A 25113-nucleotide genomic window follows, 5' to 3' on the forward strand; every position below is an offset into this window, starting at 1 on the left:
CAGGCAGCTCTCCTAGTTAGGAAACCTGTCTTTTTAATGTGATTTCTACTCATGGGTCCTGATTCTACCTTCTTCCTCTTCTATGTGACAGTCCCTTATATTACTCAGCAACTGTTGTGGGCCTACAAGCCTTTCCTTTTTAAGGCCAAACATCTCCAGGCCCCTCCACTGTTCCTTGTGCTAAATGTCCCCCTTGGACAGCCACGGTCATCTGTGCCACGACATGACACTGGGCCTTAGGCCAGGAAGAGGGACCCAGTGGGAAGGAGGTACAGGGAAGTGTTCCGGCATCGGGGTGTCTATCGAGAAGCATGCTGAGCACAGAAGAGAGTAGAAGAGGGAGGGGATGGAGGGGAGGGAAGGACCTTGCCATGACAATGGTTGCAAAGAGACCTTTCACTTTGGCTTGTATGGCAATCCCGAAGGAGAAATAGCACCATTGAAATCCACAAGGGCAGCTCTGGAGAAGGGCACTGAGAGTTGGGCCTCAGAGCTTCTCTTGTCCTAGGAAAGACCTCTGGTGTCTGTGTGCCTCCCTGCATCTGAAGTCCAGGAATCAAAGCAGCTCACCATGGAAAAGAGGTTTTGCCGCAGCGCACCTTAGTGCAGCCACACAACTTTCGGTTCCCTCTCCCGACCTCCAGGAGCCAGAGCCTGGTCAGATCTACTCTCCATGAGCAGAAAAGAAAAATCTGAGCCACATACTTGGCTAGCGGGAACCAGGGATGGAAACTGGGGACACCTGAGTATCCTGGGGACAAGGACACAGGGGAAGGCACACAAAAACTGCCCCATTCAATTTGTATTTGGATGTGACTGAACTGTCATGTCCATCAACAAGCTGGGCCATGATGAGGGAGTCTCATCGGGGAAGGAAAGGTCTGCAGCTGGCAGTGGCATCGGTCAGGTGTGCACTTCAGCTTGCACTGGCCACAGCGATAGGATGACAAGGGATTCTGGACTCCTTGGGAGGGGGAGTCCCAGCCTAGTCTCCCAGGAAGAAGCTAAAGCTGAAGCATGGACTTCAGAGCCTTAGTCCTTCTGTTTGGGGAAAGGGTAGAATCTACCCCCTTGCTCAGAGAGGAGCACACGTTCCCTGAGGCCATGGAACTCACACCTTGACTCTCAGATGAACTGGCTTGGCCATGCATTGGTTTAGAGACTCAGAAATATACCGGAAAAATGGAGGCACACTCTCTCTCATCCCAGTGTTGCTCTGTGGTGGGCTCTGCCTGTTCTGAGGGTAGCAATGTTGTAGCAGTTCCCTTAGCAGAACTGAGCTGGGCCAGCAGCAGGCGAGGGCTGGGGGCTGGGGGCTGGGTGCTCAGGTTCCTTGCAGCACCTGCTCTCACCCCGCTGTACTCAGCTCTCCAGCACAGTCCTCCCTCCCCCACGCTCAGGGCAAGGGGCACTGTGACAAAGCTTTGCAGCAGGTGACTGAGGGGTTGACAGTAGTCTATAGCTACCTGCTGAAAGCCCTCAGCTCGGAGACCAGCTCCACATCTCACAGCAGGCCTGTGATCACTGTTATGTGCCCCTAACCCCAGCTTAGACCCAATGTCTGCTGCAAGTACAGAGGACGGTGCTAAGGACGGGCATCCAAAGACAGCAGCCGAAGTGATTCTTTCATGTCCCAGGAGGTTTCCCACTTTCAGAGTGTATGGAGCAGGGGGAGGGAAGGAGAGTCCTACGTGGGCTCAGGTATCAATTACCCAGAGCTGGTGCGTGTGGGCATGTATGTCTGGCGCTGCTGACGGCTGCAGCCCAAACCAGTGAAATGGCAGCCTTGATGTTGGCACAGCCAACACGTGTCCCTTCCAGGGCACGGACTGCTTAGGGGTGGCTGGAGGGAGGGGCTGCAGTGGGGTAGGCTGCTCCTGGCTTCTGAGTCTGGGCAAAGTGCATCACACAAAGTGAGGGGCACTCATTTTTCCAATTTCAGGCTTGGGAGTAAAAAAAAGAGAGAGTGAAAGAAACAGAAGAGAGAAAAGAGCCAGCCAGACAGAGCAGAGACACACAAAGAAAGCGACAGAGGATGCATTGCCCAGGTTGCATTACCTTAAGGATAATTTCTAATGTAAAGATACTAGTGAAGACATAGTCTGCATTGCCTAGGATCTGAAAAATAAGCATAATTGGATTAGTGGCTCTGAGAGTGAACCCGACACCAACAGGAAGGAGCATGTGTGTTAGCGACAGACAGCGGCAGAGACCTGGTGCTGGCACAAGGGGGACAGGAGGAGCAGAGGGGGATGGGGGCTTTACCTTCAGAGCAATTTCAATGGTGAAAATGGTGGTAAAAACAATATCAAAATAAAACAGAATCTGCAAAACAAAAAGGAACAGGGTGAGGATGGGATGGGGAAGGGAGAAAAGCAGGATGAGAAGAGAGGTCAGTGGATGTTCACCAGAAAAGGGGCCACACTTCAAAATGAGATGCATGGCACTTGAGCCTTTGCACAGGGACACAGATGGAAATGGGGGGCGAGCAGCACGCACACAGCGATCCTGAGGTGGGGCTAGCCTCAGGCAGCACAGCGGCTTCCCTTGAAGCCCCCAGATAAGTGAGGTGAGCTTCCAGGGCTGGCCTCAGCTGGTACTGGATCTGAGCAGCATCTGGCTGGATGCTTTTCCCATTAATCCAATTTACTTACAAACCCAAATCGGACCACTGAGATGCTTGTCAAAAGGACAGAGAATGGGGTTTGTCTTTTTGCAGGGAGATTAAAAATGCTTCGCTCTTGTTGGTGGGACTGAGCTGGCGAGCTTCCTGTGTTGGTAGAAATCTACTCCTGGGTTAGGTCCTCTGGGGCAAGGGAGGTGCATCCTCCAGGTGAGGTCTGCACAGGCTGAGGACCGGCTGCAGGACTGCATACTTATTCTATTTCAGGTGATGGATCAGGGGTGGGGCCAACACCTGCTAACCTCACCAAGATAGCCCGGGACCAAGCAGGCCCCAGGAGTGCAGAGTAGTTTGGCATGGGTATGGCTTTAGATCAGTGGGTTGTCTTCATGCCCACTTGGTTGGACTTGACAAAGTTTTGAGGTTTTGAAATACAGCAATTCTTAAACTGGCCTTTAACGTTGTTCAACAGAGCCTTGGGTGGGTCCTCACATTTGGTGTACTCTACTGAAGGTACCAAGACTCTCTTTTAGGTAAGGTTAGCCTCATCATTGGCACCTATTTGCCAATGCTCCCCTTCTGGTCAGAGTACGCTGGGAGCAAGGGAGGGCATGTAGTCAGTGGCCACATTTTACCAAGTTTGCAGGGAACTAGAGCTTCCTGGGGAACATCCACAGGCAATGGAAGTCCTACCCTTTGCCAATGATCAAGCCAGCCTGAGCATTTGGGTACATGCTCTCTTACTTGTTTGTGGTCCTAGGGTGGTTTTCTATCAAAGCCCTACTCTCTTAATGAAATGTCAGTTGTGGATCTGATTATGACATCTAGAATTGGGCTCCGGATTGAACAATGATGTCAGCAACAGAAGCTGTGGGCCCGGCACAGCCCCAGAGGGAAGGAGTGCAGAGGACACAGGCAATGCATACATGGTTCCTGAAGGAGGTGTGCTGGACCGGGTCCTCAGCAGCCAGGGAAATGCTGCTGAGCAGAATGAAGAAGAGGATCAGGTTGGTGAAGATCGTGTCGTTGACAATGCGGTGGCACTGCAGGCGAAACCTATATGGGAGGGGGGACAGGAGGAGAGACAAGTCAAGGCAGACAAGGGGAAGCAGCAGTCGGCTCTTGGGAGCCTGTCCCCTCAGCTCTTCCCAGCAGCTGGTAACAGGTGCTTGTTGGCTTCAAGTGACCTCTTCATTTTGAAGTCTTACTGCCGCTTGGTAATGACAACCCCTCACCCCCATGGTGCAGATATCACCTTTGATATTTTAGAAGGTTACATCTGAGACCTTTGAGAATCTCTGAATTCCCAAATCCTGCTCTGACATTCATAACTGGCTTTTGTTTGGGGACTTATTTTCCCTATCATTGAAAAGAAATCACTTTATGAGATCTGCTCTATGCTAATGCACAGGGAACAATAGGACTGCCCGGAGCTGGGTATGCTGAGGAGCCGGCCAAGCTGGCTTTCTGTAGGTGATCTGCTCCTGTGTAAGAGCTTTACATGTGCAATTCACTTCCATGCCCCAGCACAATTACCCAACTGAGCTTCTAGGCACTCAGTGATAGTACCAAAAATGCTAGGTTCCTAAATGTGAAAGTGTCTTGTACACCATCTCATCTTGACAACAATGTAGGAAGGAAGGGATGGGTGTCATCATCTTCATTTCACAGGTAAGAACACTGAAACCCAAGTAGGAGAAGCTTGCCCAGAAACATAGCCTTAGTGTTGGGGAGCCAGGGCTTCAACCCAGGCCTTCAGACTTCTGCTCCTGGCATTATGGTTGACTAAATGCTCTGAGAAGCCCTCCTGCTGCAGAAGCACCAAACCCTCGAAGGGCCAAGCTCTCTGAGACAATTCTGGTTTATGAGAGTTAGGAGATGGCTGTAAGAATCATCTGCTTCAAACTAACAACCCCTCCCGCCAACCTCCACTGAGCTGAGGCTATGTATGGAGAGAGAGCCAGCCAGGAAGGCAGAATTGCTTGAGGATGGAAGCCAATAACAGCAGTGCTGTCAAGAAATTGCAGGTTAAGCCAGTCTTGACATGGGGCAGGAAAGCCTGAGCCAACACCTCCAAGGGGCATCTGGAAGAAAGCCTCCCCAGACCTACTTTAGTCCTCAGGACTCTCACAAATGAAGAAGAAGTGTTGGGGTCACAATCAAAGATCATCGGATGCACCAAAGGACAAGCCACTAAGATGGGAAATCTGAAGAAACACCAGATAAGTGATTTAGATTCCAAAGACTGGGGGTATTGGAAATATTAGATATAGACTATAAAACAACTATATTTGAAATATTTAATGAAATAAAGGACTAAATCACAAAGATGAGGCATCAATAGAAACTACTAGATTTAGAGCGATGAATCTGGAAAATCAAGCAACAAATGGAACCAACTAAAACAAAAACATATAATGGTCAAGATAAAAAATTGGTTTAGACAGTAATATAGATTAAGTTGAAAATAGAATTAAGAAACTGGAAGATACAGCTGAAGAAATCTCCCAGAATACAGAAAGACAAGGAGATGAAAGATATGTAAGGCCCTCTAAGAAATAGGGAGAACAGAATGAAAAAGTCTAACAGATGTCCAATTGGAGTGTCAAAAGGAAGAAATATAGAATTAAAAAGAAGTAAGATTTAAACATTATGGCTGTACATTTTCATTAAATAAAAATCTAAATCCATAGGCTTAGGAAGCAGAATGTATTCTAAGCAAGATAAATGGAAAGAAATCCACACCTTGACACATGGTAGTAAATCTGTACAACCACAAAGGCAACAGAATATGTTAAAAGCAGCTACAAATAAAGGTTAGGTTACTCACAAAGAACTCATAGTTGGAATGACACCTGACTTTACAGTGGAATAACACCTTTCTTGTGCTGCAGGACAAAAACTGTCTAAAATAGTGTTCACAGCAAAACTATCTTTCAAGAGCAAGAAGTGAAAACAGTTATAGGTAAGCAGAGGCCAAGTGAATTTGCCATTATGGAACTAAAGGAGCTTCTAAAGAATGTACTTTAGTAGGAAAGAAAATGTTAGCTAAAGGATGGACGGAAATGAATAAAAAAATGGTGAACAAATAAAATGGTAAGGTGTACATATATCCAAACACACACTATCTATATGATAATAAGACTCACTAACTTGTTGGGTTAAAAATAAAAGTTGGACTAAGTTACTAATGACAATTCCATGTAAGTAAGGAGCAGATGAGTGAGTTAAAATAGTCTAAGGTCAATCTATTATACAGGAGGAGATTCTTGATATTGTTTAACATCACATTTTGTTAAGTTAAATAGAATTAGTAAATTATCAAGGGTAATCACCCAAAGAATAGAAATAGAGTTTAAACATTTCAAAAAGTGGAGAGAAAAGGCCGGGCGTGGTGGCTCACGCCTGTAATCCCAGCACTCTGGGAGGCCGAGGCGGGCAGATCACAAGGTCAGGAGATCGAGACCATCCTGACTAACACAGTAAAACCCCATCTCTACTAAAAATACAAAAAATTAGCTGGGCACTGTGGCGGGCGCCGGTAGTCCCAGCTACTTGGGAGGCTGAGGCAGGAGAATGGCTTGAACCCGGGAGGCGGAGCTTGCAGTGAGCCGAGATTGCGCCACCGCACTCCAGGCTGGGTGGCAGAGCGAGACTCCGTCTCCAAAAAAAAAAAAAAAAAAAAAAAAAACCAAAAAGTGCAGAGAAAAATAAAACACAAGCCTTCTGATTCAAAATCCAGGACTGTTTCCTAAATCAGTGTCTGTTTATACAATTTGCAGGGAGCTGGGAGAGCCTCAGGCTCCATCCGGAGGTTCAGGTAAAACACAGGAAACGGCCAGGCTGGTACGAGGGAGAGCAGGAGCCCACCTTCCCCACCATCGCTGCACACCTGTTGTTAGAGCTGAAGACGAAAAACGCACTGGCTTCTGGCATGGGCACTGCCTTTTCCTTAAGGTGAAGCTCAGAGAGTGGGCGTGGGCGAGGGCCGACAGGCATCTCTGGCTCCTCCTCATCCTCTTCTCCTGTAAGAAGAACAGCACCATTCTAAATAACTCCAGCACTCCCACTTATTTTACCACTTTCAGAGACCTTCCTACTGGCAGACATGATTATGGCTCTGAAAATGTAGGGTACCAACCAAGACAGACATTCTGCCATCTCCCTGTGGGTGCTGCTGCAGCTCATCTCTGTTGGAGAAGACGTAGCTGGCAGTGCACAATAAGGGGGACTGTAAGTAGGGTGACCGACTTGTCCTGGTTTTAAAACTAAAATTCCCACATCCCAGGAAACCCCCTAGTTCTGGGCAAACTGGGGTGGTTAGTCATCCTAGTTGTAAGGTATGAGAAAAGGTGACCAGGTAGGACAGGGCACTGCCAGGTGTTACTCATCTATCTAGGCTGCAGGTTGGGGAAAGGATATGGCTTAGTTGGCTTGTGGAATCCCTTGCAAATAACCCCACCCTTGGAAGTTCCAGGAATTAAAAACCAACACTTTCCCAATTTCTGAAACAAAACAAAACGACGACGACAACAAAATCATGTGCTGTCGAGATAACAGGGCAATGCTACTGACCACAACAGGCCCTTCATGCAAAGGTTTAGACACTGACACCAACTAAAGAAACGCCTTTGTTCTCCCTGCCAGTGGCCACATTTACTGTGGAAGAAAGTCAGGCAACTTATTTCTGCGCTTGCAAGCACAATGCTCATGGGGGGAAGCAGTGCATATCCTGTGCTGGTCAAATGTGTTGAAGATGCTCAGAAGGGGAAAGTAACAACATGGGAGTGAAGAGCAGACTCTCCAGCCAGTCGCCTGGATCAGAATCCTGGCTCTGTTTTTCCAGCTGTGGGCTTTTTACTGAGTCTCTCTGTGCCTCAGTTTCTCCATCTAAGGTGGAATAATAATAACAGTACATCTATACCTCAGAATGGTGCCAGGCACATAGCAGCCGCTATGGGACAGACTCGAAGCCTGTAAATTAGTGTTCAACATCTTTCTCAGTCAGATCCTTACCACCTTTTATTCCCTAACAAACTGTCCACTCACATGAAACTATTTTCTGAACACTTCACTACAGTGCGTTGAACAGTTTCCCTGCAAACTCATGCCTACCTAGAACTTCGCAATGTGACCTTATTTGGAAATATGGCCTTTGCAGATGTAATTGGTTATGATGAAGTTATTCTGGGCTAGGATGGGCCCTAATCTAACTACTGTTCTCCTCATAAAGACAGGCACAGAGACACAAAAACACACTTAGGGAAGAAGGCCATGTAAAGACAGAGGCAGAGACTGGAGGGATGCATCTACAAGCCAAGGACTGCCGGCAACCACAAGAAGTTAGGAGAGGTAAGTGAGGATTATTCCCAAGAGCCTTTCAGAAGGTGCTTGACCCTGCAGACCCCTTGATTTTGGACTTCCAGCCTCTAGAACCATAAAAGGATGCATTCTGCTGTTTAAGCTGCCCAGCGTGTGGTCACTGGTTATGGTAGCCCTAGTGAGCTGACAAGTTCACTGTGTGCTCCGTCGTTCCTCATGCTCTCTCTCTCTCTGTTTGAGCTGCTCTTCATCTCCCTCTCTGCAGAGCACACAAGGACCCCCAATCCAGATAGCATCCTCCATCCGGCTTTCCTCAGTACTCGTGCTCCAGGGAATTACCTTTCCACGAATCCCAGCAGAACCTCTGCCTCCAGTGCCTTGATGACTGATTTTAAATGTCTGTCCCTTCTCTCTGTGTGCTGAAAACCCTGGAAAGAAAAGCTATGCCTGGCACTAGAAGCCCTTATTTCTTGATGATGATTGAACTTCCACACCCTTCAGAAGGAAGGGGACTCTATAAGACGAAGGTGAAGGGGATACTAGTCTGGCTGGAGAAAGATAGTTATGGGACGCTTGTCTCACGGATGCAGCCGGGCCTCCGCATGTTCTCCCTCTTCTGGTTCAAACAAAGCCAGGTATTGCAAAGAAAAAATGCCTGGCACAGAAAGCAATTCTTTATCAAGCAAAAAGCATTCAAGCATTTAGGGACTCAAGGCTTTTTTGGAGGACCAGTACCATACAGGCATCAATCAGATTCTTTCCCTAGGGTAATTAGAGCTGACCAGCAAGACAATTGATATTTTTTCAGCAGAAGAGAGGTCCAAGATGAAAAACTGTCTACAGGCCAAGAGTTGGAGTTCTTGTGACACCCTACCCTTGGTATGTAAAAGAAAAGTCTTCTAATTAAAGTCGAATAAGTAAAACCAGAGTTGGCCTAAATCATGATATTTCAAGTGAAATTTAACTGAGAAGGATCTTAAATTCCTGCCTAGGTGTTTGTATTCTTTTCAGTTTTGCTCGAAATGACCCAACACTTTCTTCTCCATGGTAATTTGATAACAGGTAATTCTGTGCTTATTTTAATCATTTATGTTTACAGAAACCCCTATTTACTATAGCTTTGTGCCATTCGAAGCTCCTAATGGAAAATGGTGTAGGCTCTTCCATCTGTACGAGCTCCCTCCCTGTTTATGAAGCTCCATGCTGAGCTGCATTCCTGGGGAGAAGCAAGTTAGCTGGTCCATTCAGTCACAGAGCAGCTGAACGTCAGGCATAGTGCTTAACGGGAAATGATTTCTGAAGGACAAACTCCGATTTGTAAAGGAACACAACTTCAACAGCATGCGATGCTAAGCAGGTACTATGGATGTGGAGGGAGGCTGAGAGATCAGGAAAAGTCAGGCAAAGCTCATTTTGGTGTTGGCAACGGAACCATCTAGTCTTCTACTCCCAAATGCCAGTGGAATACATTAGGGATCTTTTTTTTCTCATTTTTGTTCTTGGAGGATTGGAAAAAGCACGGGAAGTGAGGTGCTGCTGCACTCTGGAGTTGCTGCTGCATTTTGGACGGCAGGTCAGAGGATTCCAAAGTAAAACCAGGGTAGCACTCGAAGCCCCGCCCTTGGTCCTTGGCAGCCCTTGCCCCTCTCCATTTGATGCTCATTTTCACTTCTGTGATTTTGCTCTTGGCCACATAAAGTAAAGACATTTGTAAGATCTGGTGCCTAGAGAGTATTGAGCCCAAGGCTGAGAACACAAAGCCATAGTTCTTGTCCTCAAGGAGCTTAGTTTCTAGCAGGGCACAAGAGTCTGCTACCAGCTGAAGGGAGTGCCTGGTTGGTAAGGGCCAGACACCCAGAGCAGTGCCTTGGGGCACAAGGAGCACAGGTGGTGGATATAGTTTCTGCATTGGGGATCTTCTCTTCACTGGCTCAATTAGAAAACCTCAGAGTCACCCTACGTTCCTCTTTGTCTCTCTCCAACATCTAAGCTATGAGTGAATCCAGCTGGTTCTACCTGCAAAATGTACCCCAAGTCTGACCACTTCTCTGCATCTCCAGCACCATCCCCTGCCCAAGCTGCCATCTTCTCTGCCTGGATACTCCACAAGCATCCTCCCTGCCCCAGTTCTGCTCTCGACCGCCACTGCTCTTTATCCACACAGCACCCAGAGGGAATCTCTGAAAGGGTGTGTCACACATCAGGTCAGGGCCTCTTCTGCTCAGACGTTCTGGCAGCCCTCCAGGGCACTGGATCAGACCCGGTCTCCTGTGTGGCCCTGCACCTTCTGCCCTGCCCCAGCCTCCTGCTCAGGGCACTATCCCTTGGTTCTCTCTGCTTCAGGGACACTGGCCCTCTTTGGAGTCCCCACAGCCAGTGCATCCCCCGTAAGAGATTCTGCACTCAGGCTCTCCACCTGGAGCGCCCTTCACTCTGATTCCATGTCTAGTTCCTTTGAATCATTCAGGCTCCAGTCAAACGCTGTGTCCTCAGAGAAGCCTTTGCTGACCACACAGTCAAAGCAGCCTGACCCCTGAGTATCCCCTAACACAATCCTTGATTTCACTATCTTCACATCATGTGATGTCACCTTTTCGGTTGGTGTGCCTGCTGCCTGTCTCCCCACTGATATGTCAGCTCCAGGAGGGTGGGGGTCTTCCCTGTTTGCCCACCACAGGGACCCCCATGTCCCTGGGACCTAGCACAGTGCCTGGCACACAAGTAAGTGCTTCATGGGTAGTTCATGAATATCTACAAGGTTCCTCCCAACTCTTAGCATCTCTGATGATTGTACGATGCTGAAAAAACTCCTTCAGCCTCTCCAACTCCCCGATTCAAAGCTCAGTCAAGACCACCCTTCTGCATGACGCCCCCAGACTCCACGACCTCATGGCTCTCCTGGACCTTGAACCCCTTGCAACAACGAAAGGCTCCCCCAGCACAGGCGCTGCTGACTACTCAGTGTCTGGTGGCACTCCTTTTTCAAATGTGTACCTGTTAACTTTAAGTCCTTAGTGGCTCTTGCAAACATCTACACGCTCACTCAAATAAATTAATAAATTAAACAAAGGTAGAATTAACTTCCACTCATCTGGGCACAATGATTTTCTTTCCAGTGAGCTGGGGTTTTTCTCTATAATTAGGGTATACCGATCTGGGAGGCTGAAACTGGCTGGCGAGCTTTTCAGATGAAACAGAGGGAAGGATTCTAGGGCTGTGGCTGGCCTCGATGGCCCCTTGTTGAATTAGAAACAGGCCCCTCCTCTGAGTATTCATGGTCATGTGAGGGCAACTGAAGCTGCAGCCAGCAGAGTGCACTCCGGAGTCCAGCTCCCACTTGGCCACTCTGATACATCGCTTTGGGTGCAATCTGGACAGCCCAGGAGGGAGGGAGAGGGCAGGGGGCGAGCCTAGGAGACAGGGCAAGAGAGAGACGGGGAGGCAGCAGAAGAGCATGGCAGTGTGCTCCCTGGCAGTGGCCCTTTCTCCCTAGTGGCCCGGCTGAAGGCAGAGCAGGAGGAACGCTCACCAGCGCTGCCTGCTAAGGGGTACCTGCACGAACCAGGCATGGCAGGGGTCAGCGGCCTGGAAGGGGCAGCGGTTGGGAGCACAATGGTAGATCAGGCTCTTCGCCATTCATGGTTCGGGAGAAGAGAAGCAGGAGGGAACCAGAGATTGACCAGAACAGAGACAACAGGCCACGTGATCTTCGGAGGAGTCTCTGGGAACTTCTGCTGCACCTGGCACTAAAGGATCCAAGAGCTGACTGGGCAGGCAGGGAAGGGAGGAAATGGGAAGGCGGGAGGAGCTGCGAAGGACAGGCTGACTTAGCCTTTAGGGGCAGGGCGATGTGTGGGGCCACCAGCTTTAAGAGCACACTGCCCTTTGGACCTCCTGGATGAGGACCTGGAGACCTGGGATAGTGTGCAAATGGGCATGCTTGGGGCTGGCTTCAAAGGCCGGAGTGGTGGCTGGTATGTGTGGCGGGGCAGTCAGGGTATGGACCAGAGGTTTCAACACGAAAGTAAAGAGACACATGTAACTAGCAGAAATGACGGGGAGCGGGACACACGCTCAAAAATCTCAAGAATCCTGAGGCCTCAGCGGAGGGGAGGAAGAGCTTTTCAGCTGGAAAGCGTAAGCATCCCCCGGTCCTCAGAGCCACCGGGTAGCTACGTTAGAGGCACTTCTAGGACGGTCAATGTGGTGACAAAATCCTTATTAGCCCTTTTTTTTTTTTTTTTTTAACATTCTTCTCTTTGATTTCATTAGAGCGACAGAGAAAAGCCAAGAGTACAGTATTTAGAATAATAGAATTTGAGATTTTTGTTGAAGATGCAAGAGGTGTATCTGCCGTACAGGCCTGGCTGCAGCTGGGTGCCTGTGTGAAAAGACCCTCATACCAGATCTGCCTTGTGGTGTGTGCAGGGAGGCCCATCCTGGAGGCTGGCCCCATGGGAGGGCTTTTCTCAGGGCCCTAAGGAATTTGTTTTATTACTGTCTTTCATTTTAAACCTTAAAGATTTACGCAAGAGTAGAGTCTTGCATACTAAACCTCATATATAAAACCAGCTTCAACAACTTTGGACATTTTGCTGATCTTGTTCCATTTATCTTCTCTGCCCCATTTTTTTGTTGTTGGAATATTTTAAAAGCAAAGCAACTCGTAAACATTTTAGACTCTGGCTATAAACACGGCAGCAGTTTGAAAACAGAACTACAAAATATACCAACAAGATTAACAAAACTACTTTAAATCATTTAGTTCCAAGTCCATATTCAATTTCCCCCAATTACCTCTAAAATGTCATTTTAAAGTGTATTTGTTGCTTCACGATCAAGACAAGATCCTCCCATTGCATTTGTTCAATAATTCTAGTACGTCGTTGAAATTCCCTAACAGTTTCACCCTAGAAGGGTTTTTAAGAACTTCAAAGGCTATTTAATGCCCTGCACATGAAAACACCCTGTTCTTTCTATCCAAGCTCCAGGAAACCACATCCTATTCCCTTGCAGGAGGAGGGGAGTGAGGATGGTGTGACCACAGGGAGTCTGGTTCCCAAGGACAACAGAAGATGCCTGTGAGTGTTCTAAGCAGAGAACCAGCGGAGGGAAAGCAAAAGGGGAAACCGAGCTTTGCTCATAAATGTAGGAGGTTCTCAGCCACCTAACTTGGTGAACAACCCAAATATAGCCTAACCTACAGGAACAAGGAAATGTCAGTAGAATCAACAGTCCCTTGACACATGTTATTAACTTCAAGCTTGAAACTGGCGATGGTATCTGCAATTCTAGGTCAGAGGAAGGTAAGCCAAGGCCTTGGACAGGGCATGGGATTTCAGGAAGCTGGGAAGTGAAGCCTGGAGGGAAGACCACTGACCTCTGACAGTAAAGCCCTTGAGAAGCAGATTGCCTGCCAATTTATGTATCAGATAGAAGCACAGGAAGATGGAGTCAGTAAGAGCGCCTTTTATAATGAGACCTGAAATCATTTTCTAAAGCAACAAGTGGGACATCTGTGGTGGCAGCTGTCCCTGCACTCGGCACTGCCTCCTGAGTAGGGGCAAGGCAGATTTGGGATTTACTATTAATATTAAGTGAGCATAATGTTGCAACATATGCCATACTAATACATTATATAAATTAATAATGATTTTACAACATGTAATGTAACAAAAATTTAAATGTACACAGAATCCAGCTTGGAAAGGACACAAAAGCACTGCTCAAATGTGATTTCATTATGAGGAAAGCAGAAACAAAGCTGTCTCCCAGATGCTGACTGATGATGCTTAAATATAGAGACGGAAGACACTCAGCAGTGCAAGGTACTTATGGAGGGACACCGGAACCATGGTCCCTAATACACGGCCACTCCCACATGGCTTTAGGATTTAAATCTCTGCCCCCAGTCTCCCAATCCCAGGTTAGGCAGTGGGACTGGTACCTGTAGTCTCTGGGTTGGGGTAGGGGCTCTTATCCTCATTTTCATTGGGCTGGAGGTCATCCATGTTGATCTAGACAGTCACAGGGGAGAAGGAGGAAGAATTCAGTTAGATATGTCCACAAGTTAAGAGGCTTGCAGTAGCCTTGAAGTTGCATTTTAGTCAGTGACTTCGCTCGAAAATAGGTCCTTGTCACTTTGCATATCCCCTTCAAGACATCAGCAGATGGCTGGGATCCAGCCAATCTGCCTTCTCTTCCTCCTCCCAGCTCTCCTGTTCATCCCCACTGGCTTTCTTTCCACTGGGTGTCCTTCTTTCTCTCCTATTCTCCATGGGGTCTGGCCGGGGAAGGCTCTGGCCCTCCCTCCCCAGCACCAGCCTCACAGCTCCAGGAAGGAGACAGCTCCTCACCTTGGTGGTGGGTGGAGACTCTCCGTCAGCCGTGATGGATTTCAGCTCAATCTTCTCCTCCTTGGATTCCTCCACTGCCGGCTTCTCCACCATCTCTTGTTTCTTCTCTGGGCTGGCAGTCCTGGCCAGTCAGCAGCAGAAAAAATAAATGGCTGTTTACTGGAGTGATAGGGAACAGTGTAGGAGGGAACCGCCCTGTGGCCTTTTGGGGCCAGTGGGGGCTCCCTGGGTCTGAATCCATCTTCCTTTTTCCAGGGCACTTCTCGTGTACAGATCAGTCACAAGCGCTATGGGGCTGAGCCACACCTGCTCTGCCTGACACGCAATTGGCCTCTTGCAGCTCCAGAGATGCCTGGGCCGCCAGAGCAGAAAAGGATGGTGTATCTCCTCTAGGATTGGCTCCTGGAGGAGCTCTGCTCAGTGCCTGACAGCTGTGTGGCCTGGAACTGTCCCGTCTAGACAATGATAGGATACAACACAGGGCCCCGTCTTGCCTTCCTAACACTGGAGATGAATCATAAAGTAGTGAGGAGGACTCCCTCCATAAGCTGGAGTTGGGTTTCCCAACTGAGTGGTTGCCTTTCTCTCTCCCCACCCTACACTCCCGCCACCTATCACAGCTTCTCAAAAGATAATCCCAACAGGTGGAGAATATGACACCATTGTAGAGACTATTATAATTCACGATGGTCCCTACTAGAGCGATGCTTAGGAATTAGGAGAAAGGCCCAACTTAGGGAGCCCCAAACCCAGAGTCCTCCTAGGAGGGGCAGCCAACACAGACTGGCAGTGAAGCCTCTCTCTGCCACCAGTGGGATGACATTCCAGAATGGGAGTCCTGGAGCCCCGGGCCTGGGCAAGCTTAGAGGGTTACCTGGCCAGCTTCTTTCTCTCCTTCTCCTCTTCCTCCTCCTTTTGGGCAGATGTGAGGCTCTCAGCGTCAGCCAGGTTGTCCACAGCAATGGCCAAAAACACATTCAGTAGGATATCTGTTTGTGTCCATTCTTAAAGAAAATGACCCTTGGCTTGGGGTTTTGGTGGGCACAGGGGGCAGAGGGGTGTAGGACGTGCAAGGCAGAGCTCCTCAGCAGAGAGAGCTTGACAGTGAGTCACTCTGAGGGAATCAGACCCCAACAGTGTTACTCCCCTCCCCTTGCTCCCCATCACCCTCCTAGCTACCTGGAGCTATCTAGAGGGATGAGAACAGGCTAGCCTGCACACTGGAGCAGGCGGGAGTGAGGCAGCAAGCCCTGCCTTGCACTTTAATTGCTGGGTTTCATGATTGGTTTCCCCGCTGAGATGACTGGCTGTAATTGACATTATAAACAGCATTGTCTCTAGCAGGATGCAGAATGCTCTTAAGAGCGGTTTATTATAACTAGGCACTGAGGGGGTGGCTTGGCATCTCTGCCAACTCTTAATGTGAGCCTGCACACACGAAGACCCTTGGAGGGTCCGGCTGGAGCCAGCCAAGGCTCGGGGGTTCCCAATGGAGACAGTTCTTTGCCCTTTCTCCCCACCCCACTCCACCAACAGAAACGCTGTGGGTCAGAGAAGTGCAGAATCAAAGAAAGCATAGCTGGAAGGGCGCTTTCAGTTTGTGAAGTCTGACCCCCAGCCCCAGGCACCCAGACATTCCTATCATTTCACACACAGGGAAGCCGCAACCCAGGCAGGGGAAGAGGGGCTTGTCCAGGGAGGCGTCTGAATGTGGTAGGGGCTTTGCATGCATGATCCCATTAAAACTCCCCACGACCCTTTACATAGTAGGTTCTACGATTCCATGGCCACATTTTACAGACACTGAGGTAGAGGAGAGGTCACCCATCTGGGAAAAGAGGAAACCTTGTCTGCTGGCTTCCATGACTGTGTTCTCTGCACTGCCTTAACTGGGACTTGGCCCGGTGCTGTTCCCATGTTACCCCTGACTCTGGACGTGACTCTCTCGGGGTGGTGAGCTGGGGAAGAGAAGCAGCACCTGTGGTTTGTGACCCTGGAAACCCCACCCACGAGCCAGGATCAGGAAGGAGCTTTTAGGGCTGTGTGAAGTCTGGGACAGCTCTGCCTGTGACTCTGGTCCTGGAGAGCAGCATCAGAGGGAGGGGTGCTGACCAAAAAGCAGGAGGGGAGCTGAAGGTCACTTGAAGGACAACGGCTCACCCTCCCTTACGGAGCGCCCCGCCTCTGCGCGGACGCAGCGGCCCCAGGGCAGCCGGCCCGTGTCCCTACCGCAGCCCGTGTGAGAGGCTGCGCAGCGCACGCCGCAACGCCAGGGGGCGTCGCTCACCTACAGGACGCCGAGCGCACGCCCGGAAGGGTTCCGGAAGGTGAACCTCACCTATGGCAAAGCTGCACGTTTCCACCCAGACCCACCTCCGCCGCCATGGGGTTCTAGGCTGGGTGGTGTGAGCCCGAGCGGGACCGCCCGGACCTGCGGGGACGTGCCCGCTTGGCACTGTGCTGCAGGCTGGGGGCTGGGGGCCGCAGGGGTGGGGGGGCAGCAGCAAAGGATACAGTTTCCACAGATGAAGAGGATGATGAAGTAAATACAGACTAACATCCCTGGAAAAGAGGGGCCGCCATAAGCCATGATCCCATCATACATCACCGAATTCCAGTCCTCCCCGGTCAGGATCTGAATGACACATTCCCACCAATAAGGGACACAGCGTTAGACCAACAGCAAACCCGAAACCACCCTGCCCTGCCCCACTACGTCAACAGAATTGTCCAAAATTTCCTTTCACTCCTCTCCCTCCTCCTGGCCCCCGATCCTCCTCCCCAGGGGGCTCTGAGCTATTCCACTGTCCTTACACAAAAGGCCTGGCCACTGGCATAATAGGATTTGAAGGGTGACTAAAAGGGCTTTTTGGCCCAAAGATCTCTGACTTTCTCCACACATGCTTGAGCTGACCATCAGCTATTCCTGGCGGGTAAGGCATCAGGGCCCTTGTGCAGTTGTGTGTGTGCTGAGACAGCCACACGCTACACCAGCTTTCCCCAAACATTAATCACTTGAAGATTTTCATAGCATCTACATGTGATTCATTTTTACCTCCATCTACTTTTAAACTTAAATAGATGCCACTCTGAGTTTGCCCTAAGCCAAAATATCTATGAAATCACAAATTTGATGGGCCAGTAATATTTTTTTCCTGGGACAAGCATGGTGGGTAGGAAAGCCAGGGTTTCGTCACCCTCTCCCCCGCTCAATAAGAGCAGTCTGCTTTTCTTTGTTTATGTTTTGGGCTTTCATGGAGAATTTGAGTAAAGGATTCCATGGATAAGAAGGCTTTCTTTTTTTTTTCTTTTCTTTTCTTTTTTTTTTTTTGAGACAGAGCCTTGCTCTGTTGCCTAGGCTAGAGTGTGCAGTGGGGGCGGGATCTCAGCTCACTGCAACCTCCGCCTCCTGGGTTCAAGAGATTCCCCTGAGAAGGCATTTTTAAACCACTTAGATTGTTTCCCCTAATGGTCCACCCACTAGTGGAATTCCACAGCAGATGGGGACAGGGGAAACTATAGAAAAAACTCAAGACTCTCACAGGCATGGGCTCTCCAGGGCTGATCTAGGCTGGCTGTGGCTGCCTGGTGAAAGGGTGTAGCTTTCCACACTCCCCCCACCACCCCGCCACTCAACCACCCCGAGTCCGAATCCCAGCAGAGAAGAGTCCGTACCTGAAACACAGTGAGGAGGGACTGGGGGAAGTTATCAAATGTGCTCCTCCGGGTCTGCATCTCATCAAAGTTGAACTTTCCTCCAAAGAGCTGCATCCCCAGGAGGGAGAAGATGATGATGAAGAGGAATAGGAGAAGGAGCAGGGAGGCGATGGAGCGCACAGAGTTCAGCAAGGATGCCACCAGGTTGCTCAAGGAGTTCCAGTACCTGAGAGCCAACAGGAAGGAGGTCAGCACCCTGCCCCTTGCTGTCCTCCCCATTGTGCCTCATTCTCACAACTACACACTGCAGGTTCTCAGAGGAGCTGCCACTCTATGCTCTTTTTTTTTCCCTGTCTGGGGGGAGGGGTGTTGGTGGTGGTGTGAGTTGCCACCCTGGAGGGAGTTAATTCGAGGTGCCAGGATGACTAATCTGTTGGGGAAGAGACGGGGGCAGTGGTCAGAAGCCTGTGACCTAGCTCTGCCGGTTACCTGCTACATGTGCCTCTGGCAAGACATTTCACTTCCCTGCCTTCTGCACCCCCATCTGAAAAAATGGAGACAGCTGTAGCCCTTGCCTCATTAGGCTATTGGCAGAATTGTGTGACACGATCCACCTTTCCCCAAAGAGCCCCCTGGAGAGTGCTTGGCACACAGTTGATAAAGGTTGGTAATTATTGTTGTCGCTGTTGGTCTCTAAACAGAAAAAAAGCTTTATTATTATTATTTTTTATTTTTATTTTTCCCCATGAATGCCTGTCTGAGCTCAGCCTAGGCAGCAGCTTTCTAGCAGAGGCAGGAATTAGGTCACCCAAGGGTAAGAGAGAGTTCATGGCTCGGTGAAGTTTCCCAAGTTGACCGCGTCCTAAGAATTGTTTTTTCAAGGGCCTTTGCTCTTGAGAGTCTGATTCATTAGCTGTAGTTTGGGGCCCAGATATCTTTGTTTTTAACAAGCGTCCTACAGGATTCTGATCAGCAGGTGAGTTTGGGAAATCCTAGATTGTAGCAAACCTGTCACGCCCACTGGGGCAGCTCAAAGCACGAGTCCTCTGAGTGGGCAGGAGCTCGGTCCTGAGTGGACATGGGCTTTCAGTGGGATCCCTGGGGAGGAAGTCCCCACTCCTCACAGTCCTGGGGCCTCTCTCCACTATAAATACAGAGATCCTGGCAAAATCCCTTTCTCATGAAAAAGCGGGAGGGGAAACCTACTAATGACTGCCGGATGCTGGGTGGGCGCCTGGGTGAGGGTCCGCTCAGGATCAGGAAGTGCACCGTAGCAAAAGGACACGGCCCCGAAGGGAGCAAGGGCAAGAACAGGACAATCTCATTTCCCTCTGGCCCCCTCTGGCCCACCTGCCTCCTAGGTCACTACCTTGAGAGATTCCCAGCTCATCACCAATCCAGACAGTGGATTGCTTTTGCTGCTTCTGTGAGTGACATGCAAGCCACTCCCACTGCAGCCACAGCCTGGGCTCATCTCTGCAGAGAATGGTTCCACACCAAGGGACAGAAGCAGAGGGGTCATAGTTTGGATGGCAACATGAACTTTTCACCCACCTGCAGCCTCGAGGGCACCTTTGGCCTCCACAAATCCAGCTTTTCCTCACTTCTATTTTGCCTGCCAGCCATACCCCCTCTGTTGCAGAACATTAATATACGTTTATTTGTATCTGTTCTATACAGTCTTTTTTTTTCTTTTTTTTTTTTTTTTTTTGAGACGGAGTCTCGCTCTGTCGCCCAGGCTGGAGTGCAGTGGCGCGATCTCAGCTCACTGCAAGCTCCGCTCCACCTCCCGGGTTCACGCCATTCTCCTGCCTCAGCTTCCCAAGTAGCTGGGACTACAGGCGCACGCCACCACGCCCGGCTAATTTTTTGTAATTTTAGTAGAGACGGGGTTTCACCATGTTAGCCAGGATGGTCTCGAACTCCTGACCTCATGATCCACCCGTCTCGGCCTCCCAAAGTGCTGGGATTACAGACGTGAGCCACCGCGCCCGGCCTATACAGTCTTATCTCACCAAAATAGGCTCTAAATTTTAGACGGCAGAAGATGGCAGGGTTTTTTCTCCCTCCATCTTCCCCATCTCTGTCCTTAAATAAATTCTGTACAACCCACTATGTGTGATGGACTGCCTGGAGCCCCTGCAGGCTAGAGGCTGTAGTGATCTGCTTAAAGAAAAAAGTAAGAGAACCTCTCTGGGGGTAGGACACCCTCCCCTCTTACAGCTAAAGCAGTTTTCCCAAGCCTGCCTGGTGATCAACACCAGTAGAGGTGGGCTGGGCACGGTGGTGGCTCATGCCTGTAACCCCCTTTGGGAGGATTGTCACTTTAGGAGGTCAAGGCAGGAGGACTGCTTGAGGCCAGGAGTTCGAGACCATCTTGGGCAGCACTGTGAGACCTCATCTTTAACAAATTTTAAAAAATTAGTTGGGTGTGGTGGCGCATGCCTGTAGTCCCGCCCACTGGGGAGACTGAGATGGGAGGATCACTTGAGCCCAGGAGTTCGAGGCTGCAGTGAGCTATGATTGCACCACTGCCCTTCATCCTGGGTGACAGAGTGAGACCCTGTCCTAAAATATTAATTAATTAATTAATAATAATAGAACAACAACAACAACAAAAATACCAGTGGGGTGTGTTAGCATTTCCTACATCCTGATTCCAGGTCCCTCCATTGCACTGTGAAACCCTAATCTCTGACTCTGGGGCTGGGGTAATCCTCACGCAGCCAGTTCAACACTTGCCAATACACTGGGAGTTGGGAACCAGCAACTTTAAGCATTTTTATAACAAGAATTTCCAGCTGTATCCGAGGGAAGAGTGTCTGCATGTGTGCTGAAGTCACAAATCCTCTAGAGATCCTTGGTGCGCTCAACCGTCATGGAAGATTCTGGAAAACCCTTAATGGCCATGGAAGGTTGATGCCTTCATTTTCATGAAGTAAAGAGGCATGTGGGAAATAACTCCAACTGGGATTATACCTGAGACTCAGGTATGTCTGACAGCCATGGGGACCAACGAGAGCTTGACAAACAGGTCATGGCTGCAGAGGGAGAGGGCCAGGTGCCATCAGCAAGAAAGTCTGGGGGAGGCCCCAGATGAAGGGCAGCTGTGGGGGCGGGGCCCTCCTGACCTGGGAGCCCCTTGGAATGCCTGGGGCTCCAGGGAGGAGGCAGCTGTGGGCCAGGAACAGATCCAGTCTCTAAGAGGGGAGAACGCTCCTGGGAAGGCGGAGATGGAGCATGGAAACTGGCAGGGATCTCCCAGAGCGACGGCCAAAGGCAAGGACGCGCGTGTGGACACAGAGCTGGGTCTGGAGGAGCACCCTCCGCCCACTCTCCCTGCCGCCCCTGCCTCCCTCAACCCCTGGGGTGTCTGGGAAAGTCTGAGCTGCACAACACTGGGGTTCGTGCTCTGACGGAGCTCCTGCTTCCCACCTATCACCTTTCCCATCTCCAGGAAACGAGAACCATAGCTTTTGGCTCAAAGCAAAGTCCTTGGAGTCATCTTCCTGACTCTCTCACACTCTGCATCAGCAAATCCTTCTGCGCCATCTTCAAAATGAGTCCTGACTTTGGCCACTTCCCACCGCCTCCTCATCCTCACTGCCTGGACCCCCGCTCCGGGCAGCTGCTCTCCAGGCTGCAGCAGCAGCAGGTGTTGCTATGAGGTGAGACCCACGAAGCCTCAGTCTTGCTTCAATCACCTCCCCTTCTCCTCTGGGTCAAAGCCAGGGTTCTCCCAAAGGCCTGGGAGATTCTGGCCCCAGAGCCTCAGCGACCAGCCAGCTGCACTCCCCTCCCTCGGGCCCCCTCACTCTTTCTCCAGCTCCCACACACGCTCCTGCCTGGCCAAGGCCAAGGCCAAGGCCGTGCTGCTGTCCGTCTTCAGCAGACGTCAGTGGGGCTCACCCCTTCAGCTCCTTCAGACCTCACATCTCCCCTGGCCACCGCTCTATCCCTCATCACTCTCAAAGAATAATTACTTCTTTGCTTATTGTCTATTTGCCCTCGCCAGAATGTGAGGCCCTGGGAGAGGGAACCCATCTGTTACATTTATATCCTTAGAGCTTAGAACAGTGCCTGGCCCAAAGTAGGTGATGAGCAAACATTTTGTTCAGTGAATGAATGAAGCTTACTGTTCGTATGACACATCGGTACTTCCTGGAGGGAAAGGCAAGGGGCCATGGAGTTGCATGGTTGCTTCTGTGCACATGTGTTTGTGTGCGTGTGCACTTAAGTTGAACACACTTTGCCAGTGAGAAGTAGCTGCCTGCCCCTGCTCGCATAGCCTTCCTATTCCCACAGCTTCCTTACATCCATGGGGAGGGATTTTCTGAGATTCCTGACTGTTCCATTGCTAGACCATGCATCAGACTAATATGTATCAATTTGTCCTACAGAAAACAGAGTTTCTGTGGCTTGAGCAACCCCTGGGGTAGGATTTCCAGATCACTGTGAAGGTGTGTCACCTCTGGGGAAGAACTCACATTCTCAAATTCACTGGTCCCAGTTTTGAGGGCATAGATCAGTCTCCGTTTAAAAGATGAATTGGCACCAGCCTACTGTCTACATGAAAAACACCTGGGGTGAAAGATATGTCCTGGGGATCAGTAACATAGTGAAAACATGGCTCAGACAGACAGACAGACAGACAGAGACATGGTTGTTTATACTGTTTGTCTTCAGCCTACTGTTGCTTCCCATTCAACAGGGAGAAAGATGGGGTTGGGCCCGAGGCAGGCCTGCCACCTGTCCTTTCCTTTCCTTTGCAGCAGGATAAAGAGGGCAGGCTGCTGCCCGGGGCCTGGCATCATGAGGGGTGCTCAGCTTGCTGAGCAGAAGGCTTCCATTCCTAATGTGCAAATTATCAGGGATGTGTTATGTGCTCATCTAGAAGATGAGACAAAGGAATTGCTGAAATGACGACATGGCAAAGAATGCTGATAGAGTTCAGAGGAGAAAGGCTGAATTCCGGAGCCTGGCAGGTCTTGGCTGGTAGCAGGTTGAGGGTGGGGGCTCACTATCACTGACATGGATGAGATTTGAAGGTGTCCAGGTGGCAGCCTTTGAGGTGGGCAGGGTGACATGAAACACCACTTAAATAAAGCAGCTGGCGGTCCTGCAGGTCCTCACACTCCCTCCTCTTAATGTGGTCTGATGGCTCACACAGCTATGGCCTGAAGATTGGATGATGGCCTCCTATCCTAGAATCACCCTCTTTTTTTAGGAAGATTCACTGGTGGTAAACTAGAGGGGTTAATGGCACACTCACAATCAACTGAAGCTTTTTTCCTCATTGGTCAAAAATATGAAATACACACGCTCATACACCAAAAAGGCAAGAGCTTTGGAGAGAAGCAAGCAGCAGCAGAGCAAAGCGCTTCATGTCTGTTGGCCACAGACCTCATGGAGAAGTGGAAAAATGAAGCACTGTCTCATCAGAGTAGTGCACACACATGCCCACAGATGCCCAAGCTCACATTCAGTGCTGTGGGCTCTACAGCACCCGGTGCAGGTGTCCGGCTCTAGATCACCCCCGAGACACTCCGCCTGCGTCGCCATCCTTGGCATCAACTTTCCCTTCCCATTCTCTGGCTGCTGGAATCATTCTCGCCAAACTGTGCGTCCTTGCTCACCCCATCCCCCATCCGACCCACTCGGCTCACTGTTTTATCCTTAAAGTACAGCACATCTGAGGGCTTTTCATCACATCAAGTTCTCTGCCACCTAAATTCTCTCCTTCCCTCTACCTTCCTACTCCCAGCCTCCCTTTAAGCCCTCTCACTTGCTGACCGCCATGTCACTTCTGCTACCTCTTCCCTCTGCCTCTCCTGATTTAAGTTACCACCATCTGTTCAGAAACCCTTTTATCTCCATTTGTTTCCCCTTCTCTAGGTCTGTCTCTGGGTTTGGGGCTCTGTGGAATTCTTCCTCCTCTTCTATAATATAAAGAGACCTGAGCCTTCCTTGAACTGGGACTTTCATCTCGTGAACCTTTTGCTTCAAAGAACTCAGGGCCAGCTCCTTTACCTTTATTCTAGGTACAGAGCAGAGCATGGAGCTTGCCATAAATAAGAGATCTTCAAAATAACAGTAGCCACCACTTTCAGATGCTCTGCAAATGTTCCACCCTGTTCTCTCTGTGTTCCAGAGAAGGTCATAACTGACTTTGATACCTGCCCAAAATGCTCTCATCCTGAAGGCTAAAAAAAATTCTTGGTTTCGGTGGCAAGTGATCTATTGTTAAAAGAGTATTTATAAAGCAATCTCCTGTGGTGAATCTGTGGCTGGGGCTTCATGGGAGGCAATGGAGTGAGGAGTGAGAGTCAGCTGAGGCCACCTGGGGAAGCAGGTAGCATCCATCCAGCGAGTGAGCACAGGAGTGGGTGTCCTCAGAGCAGAGCTTCCGTCAAGTTGAGCCCTGGCCCCTTAAGACACAATAGAACTGGGAGGGATTAGTATGCTCAGAGGTGGAACTGTATATGCTGGGCTAGGCCTGGAGGAATCAAACAGAATTCTAGAGTATTTTGGTCTGGGATAGCCTGGGCCTCATCTACCGGCTCAGTTTCTACTGGTACCTGCCCCAGCTCCCGTCCCTTCTAACAGGCTGGGAAGACCATTTTGTGGTTTCACTTTTGAGGCAAGGGCTGACTTGGTTAACAAGTTCAAAGGTCTTGTCTTCCCTGTTTGCAGCAGATGTCTTGGTCACATTGAGAACGGAACCTGCATGGGGAGTGTAATCTGGTCAAGAGGGCAAGGTGGTCTGGCCTGGACCTGGGGATGGCCTTAGCAGTGTGCTTCTCTGAGCTTCTGGGCCACAGGGCCCTAGTCACCCAGTGTCACCTAGTTGGTCCCTCCAACCACAGTTGTGTCAGGGCTAGGGAGTCATCCTCACCTGCATCTTCTTAATCTTTCTCCTAGTAGGTGACACCAGTCCATTTCCATTCCAGAGGAGAACCACCCATTGTGTTGACAGCCACACTGCAGGCTCTGGAGTCTGAGCTGCTTTTGCCATAGACTCCTGCCAGGGACCTGGGCCTCTGCCAAACAGACCTCCTTAATAATGGCCCTCAATGAGCTCAGAGGCTCCAGGGGGCCTGAGAAGAGTGGGGGCTAGAAGGTGATGGGAGAGCTGGGAAGGTGTGGGCTGGATCT

The 25113-nt window shown here is 49.9% G+C and overlaps 1 protein-coding gene across 45 annotated transcripts in view; it reads right to left on the reverse strand.

Moving 5' to 3' along the window:
• The window catches only part of LOC105484109 (calcium voltage-gated channel subunit alpha1 C), a 649973-nt gene that overhangs the window by 94312 nt on the left and 530548 nt on the right, over positions 1-25113 (reverse strand). For 26 of the 45 annotated variants that reach the window (XM_071070632.1, XM_071070629.1, XM_071070625.1 and 23 more), the window contains 8 exons: positions 17977-18184; positions 16816-16936; positions 15176-15290; positions 14302-14422; positions 13893-13962; positions 6516-6648; positions 3550-3679; positions 2266-2325 (listed from right to left, as the gene is read on the reverse strand). In XM_071070632.1, coding sequence (XP_070926733.1) covers positions 2266-2325; positions 3550-3679; positions 6516-6648; positions 13893-13962; positions 14302-14422; positions 15176-15290; positions 16816-16936; positions 17977-18184 — 958 coding nt within the window. Of the gene's footprint in view, positions 1-2058; positions 2119-2265; positions 2326-3549; positions 3680-6515; positions 6649-13892; positions 13963-14301; positions 14423-15175; positions 15291-16815; positions 16937-17976; positions 18185-25113 lie in introns of all 45 variants that reach the window. The other 19 variants (XM_071070630.1, XM_071070633.1, XM_071070626.1 and 16 more) reach the window with 2 other exon arrangements.

Source organism: Macaca nemestrina, chromosome 10 (assembly GCF_043159975.1).
Source record: "Macaca nemestrina isolate mMacNem1 chromosome 10, mMacNem.hap1, whole genome shotgun sequence".
Classification (NCBI taxonomy): domain Eukaryota; kingdom Metazoa; phylum Chordata; class Mammalia; order Primates; family Cercopithecidae; genus Macaca; species Macaca nemestrina.